The following is a 9,488-nucleotide window of genomic DNA, read 5'->3' as shown; positions in this document are numbered from 1 at the left end:
GCCTTTCACCACCCATAAACCCTAATTAATAAATTGCTTTGCATATTAATTTCACTAAAAATTAAACCTAATAATTTCAATAAGACATATTAATAATTGCTAAATACGAAAATTACTTCACTAATCGAAGAATTGTAATCCATTGTTCAAGTTTTAGATTAATTAGATTGGATTTTAGGGAAAATGTATACATAAGTGTTAAATTGATTATAGTTAGGAAAAAAAAAGGTACGATATGAAAAAATATATGTGAAAGAGTAAAGTTCGTATGTAAAAAAAGATTTCGAATTTTTAACATGTCTACCGTAAAACGGTCTTATCCGAGAGTTACCTGTCCATAGAACTACAACATACACTTTGGTCTCATCAAACATACAAGCCCACGAAAAAATGAGACCCAATCCCCAATTACAATAACACACAATAACACTAGGGTTTGTGAAACTGCCCCTCTTAAAACCCTAATATCACTCTTTCACCATTATTTCTCTCTTTCTCTCTCTTGTTCTTACTCTCACCGCCGACTTCACCTCTCCTAACCTAATCTTCTTGGTACCAATTTCTTCTCTCGATTTCATTTCCTGTTTAATTGAACAATCAATGGTCATTCTTTATCAACATTTTGTTTGAAATGTTAGGTGTTATGATTATAATTTGATCTTGTTGTTTGAAAAGTTTATAACCTTTGATGAATTTACAAGTGGGTATGTTGTTGATGCAATGTTTTCGTGTTTATTAAGATCTAACAAGCAGTTTTTATGATTTATTTTAAATGGTTAATTTTTTTTGAATGATGTTTACATGTTAGTATATTTTTAATGTTAAATTGATCTATTTGAAGCTGTTAATTTTTTTAGAAAGCTTGATAATTAATCAAAATGTTATGTTAAAATGGTAATTTTTGGGTGATAATTAATCAGTTTTAGAGTAGTTTTTTAGAATTTTCGATACCCCGTTTATAACTCAAGTCACCAAAATTTTGAGTTTATGGTACATTTGTCACTTACGCTTAGTTTACTATTCTTTGTTTGTTGGTGTGAAATTAGTATTGTACTTGGTGCCGTGTTAATTGGAGTCGATTCAATGTTTGGATATGTAGCACTTTGTTGCATTATTAGAAGAGAGTATCACTCTTTGATCATGACTGGTTGTATATTTATTTAAATATTAAGGTAATCTATACGATTTTGCCTTGACCCTTTGATTCTAGTCAAGTCAAGGAGGCGATGGGTGTGGCGGGGTGGATTCGGTATAAGGGAGGGATGGAAAGGGCAAGGCAGTGTGGGGAACTATTTCGTTAGCTAAACAATGGAAGTTGTTGTAATGGTTCATGCAAAGAATTATTTATCTGATACAGACCGCACAGTTACTGATTGACTTTAGAAAGGGTTAGTTTTCTGATGTGGGATTTTCAAAATTAATGTGCAGCCTTTCTAAACAACAATGGTGAGAATCAGTGTACTGAATGATGCCCTCAAGACGATGTATAATGCTGAGAAGAGAGGAAAGCGCCAGGTCCTTATTAGGCCATCTTCCAAAGTGATCATCAAGGTTCTTTTGGTTATGCAAAGGCATGGTAAGTGACGGTCTTAGCAAATTCCCTTGTAATCCGTATTTATTTCGTGAGCTGTGATTAGAATTCATACTACTTCATCTATTTCAAAGGAGAATCACCATGTGACTATTTGTCTCTGATTTACTCATTGAAATTCAGTCTTATGATTGTCTCACGTATGTTTCAGGATACATCGGTGAGTTCGAGTATGTCGATGACCACCGATCTGGAAAGATTGTTGTTGAATTGAACGGAAGGCTCAACAAATGTGGAGTCATCAGCCCCCGTTTTGATGTTGGTGTCAAGGAGATCGAGTCTTGGACTGCTAGACTTCTTCCTTCTAGACAGGTTGGTTATAGTTTAGTCCCTGTTTTCCTGGTTCTTTTGTAACCTTTGTACCCTATCCCTTAGCATTTTGTTCTTTGCATGTCAAGCCTCTTTGAAATGTTTCACACAATTTTATTCTGAATATACCAAATTGTTTACATCGTAAACAAAGCAGCTTGTTTGCATAAGGTTTGCACTCCTTGCCCCTTGTCGCTTTGAAAGCGCCTTTTACTTCTTAAACTTAGGTGTCATCCAGTGACAGTCTTTGCTTAGTGTTAATTTCTTTTAGCCATGTTTCCATTATTTCTAACCAATTGAAAAAATTCTTAAACATCAGTTTGGGTACATCGTGTTGACTACATCTGCTGGCATCATGGATCACGAAGAGGCTAGGAGAAAGAACGTCGGAGGCAAAGTTCTAGGCTTCTTCTATTAGGAGTTATTTCTGGATTGGAATTGCAATGTTTGAGCTTATAGAAGAGTGTTGTTTTTAAGGCTTTTTGGAACGAGGTCTCCTATCTTCACGACTTTTTTTCATTTTTTGTGGAATCCTTGTTTTATTATGATTGTTGGTGTTACTAGTTAAGTTTCTCGTTTTTAGACTCACTCTGCAAGTGGAAGAAACTTTGGCGTACCAGAAGCGGATTACATCTCCGTATTACTGCAGCTTTTCAAATTTATCTGCATTTTGGCTTTGGATCATTTTTGATTAAACTTTACTAGTAGAGTAGTAGTTTTTTTTTTAGGCAATGGTAAAGAAAGTTTTTACAGAGCACCTACCCGACTCTCCGACGAGTCGGATTCGGATTTTATTGATACATTATTAGTATAATCAAATAAACTACAGATGGGGTTGACAAATAACTTAGGCTTCTTAACGGGACGAACAAAGCTAGCTAATTGAGCGAACTGTTCTTTTCTCTTCTTTATTAACTGAGCTTCAGAGGAGTACCTGTAACAAGACACACTTACACCACGAGGGTGTAGAAATTTATGGGAGAGAGATCTACTTTTTTTGGAAAAAGTAAATAAATTGTCTTGGAGATTCATCCCCTTGGCTATGATTGTTCTTGGGAGTGACCATTCTCCATTTCTCGTGCACATGATAAGCAGAGGGGTACCTGCAAAGCATAGGTGTAAAATGGGCGTATGAAGGTTTCTTAGACGAGTAAAACTTACACTTCTTAGCACGAGCTGAAAAAATGAAAGGTTGATGGCCATTAGAATCCTTCTGATCTGGAGTGCAAATAGAAGTAGCCTTTTTATTCACCAGAGAGACATGGATGCTTGAATCATTAACAACACCCCTAGTGTTATCTTGTGTGATATAAGTACCAGGAGGAGACAAAATGTAACAAATTAAAGACGCGCTTGAAGCCATGGCCTCAGTATAGGACGCGTCTAAACTTCCGCTACGAATAGCAGTGTTTACATTCATATTATCAGAACGAGTCATATCTTCATTCATTGCCCCGAGCATCTTAGATTTCCACTTTTTAGGACATCTCCTATTGTCTCTCTCCTTACAGTCCTCACCCTTCAGGATCCGAATTGTTAAAGTTGACAAATCACGTCTACAGTAAAAGCTCACCTTTTTACCATCCAACAACTTTTCATAAGATTGTGCAGGGATCCTTAGATGGGAACTACCACCTCCATTTTAGGAGAACTCAAGAATTGACTTATTAGCACAAATACTTTGAGCCTTTGTCACCTCCATATTCACACTCTCATTTTCCTTTTGTTAGGATTCATTAATCTCATTAGTATACATATTCATAGTATGATAGTTTAATTTAGTCATAAAATTAAAACAAGATCTTATGCATGCAAAACAATTACAAGTATAAGGAGAAAATCAATTCTTACATTGAGTATTTCGGATCAAAGGGCACTAGCAAGTTCACCTTCTTACTAGTTCTTGAGCTTTCCAAAGATGGAAGAATAAGATTCAAGTGAAGAATCTCTCCCAAGGAATATACCCAAAGTAATACCCTTAATAATAATAATAATAATTAATATGATCTAGTATTAATTAAAATTTAACTTAAAATTGACACAAAATATTTATTTTGGCCCTTGAGAATTTCGGCCAAGAGGAATAATTGTGAGGTTTCTTTCTCTAAGTTTATTTCACAAAGTGTAGAGAATGGTTGTATTTTTCTAACGCTAGAAAAATTATCAAATGTAGAGTTGAATAATTATATGAGAAAAATCCTTGCCTTTTTCTAGTAGAAAACCGGTTGGAGGGAAGGGTAGGGGCCAATGCATGAGCTTTACATTCTACCCAAGACAAACTAGGCATGCATGGCTATGAGTAGGGTTTAATCATTGTGTTTTTATTTAAAATAAACAACACAATATAAACCCCAATCCCCTCCATATTTCGGTACATACATAAAATGGAAAGTCCATTTTATTTTGTCATTTGTCAATTTTGTCATATGTCACATGTTGCATGACATGTTACATTATAATATATTTTTAACATATTAAAAATCAACATATTAATAAAATATGTCACATACAAAATTAACTAGTAATTCTTGATTACTTGTACCAAAATGGTTTATCGAATTATAAATTACAACGACTTGTATTTATAATAAATTATTCAACCAGTTTCAATTGTTTCGTAAACAATAATTTAATCTAAGTAATAAAACAATTTGATTACTTAGACCGTATCTTATTTAATCGAATTACAATAAGACATGTTAATTTTACTCACAAAATCATCCGTCAATTTTAAGCAATTTAATTAACTCGTATCGGTATACGATTAATTAAATAATCAATTAAGAGTATTACCCTATAGGTATGACCTCAGGGTATCAACTGATCACCACCGTCGCACGACGCAATGTCAAACTCTAGTCGGCCAATCATTACCGATATGTGTGGACCAGTTGATCAAAATATTACTTCCACATGTATTCTTAAATATGAGATTTAAATATGTGATCATTATGATCGACAGTTGTGATCGCATTATTGTCGGAGGACACTTATTCCAACAATCTCCCACTTGTCCTCGACAAGTGTGCGTCACCAATTCTCTTGTCCTATTACTATCTCCCACTCAATGCAAGGTGTCTTTCGGGTCGTACTTGCAAGTGATCATATCGAGAGTGGTTTCCTCGATCTGGAGAATAACTGATTGACCGGAATTTTCTACCATAAAAAACTTCCGAGCGTGGCCACGCATTTCCAGTTCATTACTCCTCGAGTGGCCTCGAGATATTGTTTTAACCCTGACAAGGGGTGGACAATTCCTATCGCACTATTCCCTTCGATTAGCCACAGCCATCATAACCCAAAATATGCCCATTTGACCCCATTTACGAAGGTCGTAGTAACATAAATCAAAGTTAATCTGAAACTGTGCCACCTTAGGCGAACAGTGTTTAGTCAAAAGAATCGACTCATTAGAATACTAAAGTAGCTCTCGCCATGACCAGGCTATATAAATTTGCCAGAACTCTGTAAGCGGTCATTAGGCCCGACAAAGTATTCCTAACAGTCTGCCTATGTGATCGACTAGTCATCTCATATGACTCTATGGTACTTGAACTTGCCATCAATCACATCACACTCTAGTCACTTCGAGACGTCACCTCATACAAGTGACTATGGGCAAATACTATGTTAATCCGGGTTCACTTTAACGGGGTTCAATATTGTCTTTACAACCCGTTTGGATATAACAAAGTATAAAAGGAGTTAGATTTAAAAACTCGAACGACAAATGTGATTATTACATATTAATAGTCAATACCTGATTACTACTTCATATTCTTATAATCCAATTTGATGTTTGCACGTAGTTGTTCATCTCAATCCAATTGAAATGACATATGACATGACTCATCATGTTAAGCCTATGAGAAGGCTTTGGTTAGTAGGTTTTATCAACTTCTTGTACCTTACTCAACCTTACTACATACTCGTTTTCCCTTTGTAATGTATGCATTTGCATTACAAAATTTTCTGAGTACGTGTCTAGATCCAATCTAGACATAAGCTTTCTAATCTTAGAATAGCTCCCACTGTTTTCACAGTGTGCGGGACCCATCCCTCTCGCACATCTCATGATTGTAAGTGTACTCAATTTACGTTGTAAGCATCTCTCATTGTTCTTAATTGCCTAGAACGACTCTAACAAATCCATTTCTTAAATAACATAGCCACAATGGTTCCTTAACCATCTTTAGGTGTTTTGAATACGGTTTTTGTCCGAAACCTTATACAATCTCAGCAGTCATTAGTGTAAGCCCTTACACAAATTAGTGAATTGCATCAAAACACTTAACTTTACACCCTTAATACTTCTACAAGCACTTAAGGATAATCTATATGGCTATTTGGTAACTATTACTTAAATTCGATTTTGAAACAATTCATCATACTCAAAGTATATGAAGTGTTATACATCATTACTCATTTAGTTGATCCGGCAGCGGAAGCAAATGGAATCAATCAAATATGTTCAACTTGATTGAACTAATCATGAATCTTATCAACATAAGATTTCTTATCTGACGCTAATATCATGTAGATTTATCTCCATAAATCCAGATATTAAAGATGTATTATAATACTCCAAAAGTCTTAAATCATTCCCAATGATCAATATGTCATCCACGTGTAAGACTAATTAAAATTACCGTGACTCCCACTAAACTTCATGTATAAACACAACTTCTCGACCCATTGAGAAAAGTTTTATAACATGATCAAAATATTGACTCGAACTCATTAATGTCCTACTTAAGACCATCTCTTAAGTTGCACATGGTTTTAGGATTGTAAGAATCTATAAAACACATCACATGTATCGAATACATTCCTTCTTTAATTGAAGAAATGGGTTTTAGATTCACTCGCTATATATATATATATATATATATATATATATATATATATATATCATAATGAAACACAATTCCTAAGATGATCTGAATAGTGCAAAACACTTTGCAACTAATCAAGCTATGACATCTCTCTTAGATATCCAACAATTCCACTTGGAATTTATTTCGGATTTTATGGCTCTAAGCCTTGTAATTAGTTGTGACTTAAACACTCTCATGTAAGTCATATGTTCATTACTTTCCAGAAGTAACTTGAATCAAACAATTTCTTTGTAAGTTGTAAGCTTTTTACTTTCTTAAAAGTAACATGAATTTATAATCTTCACCAAGTGATGAGTTCAACCTTCTAGGTTTCGAAGAAACAACGTCATGTAGCCAAGAAAAACCAGTTTCTTGCGACATACAATTTTTTGACACAATTCTTTTGTGGCTCTTGAATAATTTCTCCCACTCTATCTTCTAGAAATAAACTTGTATTCTAGAAAGACAGTTTCACAAGTACAACGAGTTTGTGGCTCGTGAAACTGTCTTTCTAGAATACAAGTTTATTTCTAGAAGACAGAGTGGGAGAAATTATTCAAGAGCCACAAAAGAATTGTGTCAAAAACTTGTATGTCGCAAGAAACTGGTTTTTCTTGGCTACATGACGTTTCTTCAAAACCTAGGAGGTTGAACTCATCACTTGGTGAAGATGATAAATTCATGTTACTTTTAAGAAAGTAAAAAGCTTAGAACTTACAAAGAAATTGTTTAATTCAAGTTACTTCTGGAAAGTAAGATTATAGTAAGGAAAAATTAGTATTTGTTTCTTGTGAAAACTTACAAGCATGGTACCCTACCATTTCATATCTCATATGAATTGTTTTAGATTTAGTGGAAAAAATAATTTAGACAAAATGATAAAATCCCCAAAAGGATCTAGTAACTCAAAGTAACTTGATTAAAGTCCAAAACATATCGAATAGGGTTTGATTTCTTTATCCAACCACACATTATCCCATAATGCGTGCTAAGATAGATTAACTTGTGATACTATATCACATTTCCTTTGGCTTGTATCAAAGTCTTCACTTTGATAATCCCATCAGGACTAAATCGTTATTCCTGGAATTCTTTGAACTTGTTCAAAGATTTCTTTATTTACCTTATTAAGTGAACACATTAGTGTCAACTTAAATCATTGGTAAAAGACAATGATCAACCTATTTTGGATCAATGATTTACAATCTCGATCTCCTTTTCAACCAAAAAGCACGAGACATCTTGCTTTGAATACAAGATACGCATATACCATAAGACTAACAATCTAATGGTTCCAAGAGTACTCCATAACTCTTTGCGTTCATCATTCCAGAATTTAAGGTTTAATCTTGGGTTACCAATTTGAGTCTTGCATCATCTACATGATGTATCATTCTAGTTTGGTTTAGAATATATTCACCTTGATAATGGGCTAGCCATACATCATATCGTGGTGTATAGGGTCACAAAAGTGAAACCTCTTTTGTCTCTTAACAAGATTATATTCTTATTCAGAGTTTATGCACTTAATAGTCATAATTAAGGTACAACTATAAACCCAAAACTAGATTGATTACACAATGACTCTATCTCTCGACATTATTTGATGCTAGTCGTCATATTATAATCATCTTATGTATCGAATACAATGATGAAAACCTCCGCTGGTTTCTAATATTGACGAAGTAGTACTAGCAAAATTTATGTTAATCAAATAAACATTTAAAGAAGAAGGTTCCATTAAATGTCCCACAACTAACTTGCTGATTCTTCAATAATTTGGGGTAGTTTCCTTTCTAGCGTCCAACAATTAAGACAATGGAAACTTTATCGGTCGGGATTGATAGGTTTAGTATCGTTATTCTCAATAACTTTACTTTTACCATTACCTTGTATCAATTCCATTATAATTTTACTTCTTAGAACCTCGTCCTTTTCTTAACGGTTAAGAGAATGCTCCCACTCATTTCAATGAGTTTTTGCTAAGAGAAGCAAAATTGAAATTCATGAAGACTACTCTTCATTCGTTTGTTTAGTCTTAAAATTTTCATTGAAGTGGTTGCGGTATTTTGGTCAATTACGATTTCTAACAAATCTAGTCACCTAAATGATTTAACGTTTCAAAATACTTAACTCAATTAAGCATATGAGAAACAATTCATTGTAAGTAGATATGTTAGTCAAAAATCAAAAACCCTTTGGATCACGAATAACTTTTATCTATACTCTTCACAAGAGATCCTTGCAATGGATAATACGAGGTTTTTAGAAGAAAATTCAAATTTGTCTTTAGTTACGTTGTTTTAATGGAGATTTGAACTAAAATCGAAATGATATCGTATATAATTTGAGGTAAAGAATTAGAACAATATGATTAATGGAATAATGAAAACAAAACATTTATCGTTATAATAATACTTGTAAATAATTTAACAAGTAAAGCATTTACATAGTGACCTCTACCCAACTATGATAAATGATTCCAATATCCAAATTCATATTAACTTGGGCACGCTTTGGCGATACAACCCCCATCAATATAACTCGGTGGATTAACTCTTTAATCGATTCAACTTTTAGAACTCTTGGTCGATAAAATTACATTAATATTTATCTTTAGCCCAAAACACATCCGGCTATGGTCGAGAATACTTTTGTTGAGTTCAACCCAAATTTCGAATAAATGTGTCCATGATCCAAATTCACATTAA

At 33.8% G+C, this 9,488-nt stretch overlaps 1 protein-coding gene across 1 annotated transcript; it reads left to right on the top strand.

Annotated features, from left to right (window-relative positions):
• The first annotated feature begins 413 nt into the window (after positions 1–413).
• On the top strand, positions 414–2,584 carry LOC141653518 (small ribosomal subunit protein uS8z/uS8w). Its single transcript, XM_074461303.1, has 4 exons — positions 414–552; positions 1,429–1,576; positions 1,743–1,903; positions 2,220–2,584. Exons 2-4 carry the CDS (start codon positions 1,444–1,446, stop codon positions 2,316–2,318), a joined length of 393 nt encoding a protein of 130 aa, XP_074317404.1. The 5' UTR covers positions 414–552; positions 1,429–1,443; the 3' UTR covers positions 2,319–2,584.
• The last annotated feature ends 6,904 nt before the right edge of the window (positions 2,585–9,488 follow it).

Source organism: Silene latifolia, chromosome 4 (genome assembly GCF_048544455.1).
Source record: "Silene latifolia isolate original U9 population chromosome 4, ASM4854445v1, whole genome shotgun sequence".
Classification (NCBI taxonomy): Eukaryota; Viridiplantae; Streptophyta; class Magnoliopsida; order Caryophyllales; family Caryophyllaceae; genus Silene; species Silene latifolia.
This window is presented reverse-complemented; position numbering and strand designations above follow the sequence as displayed.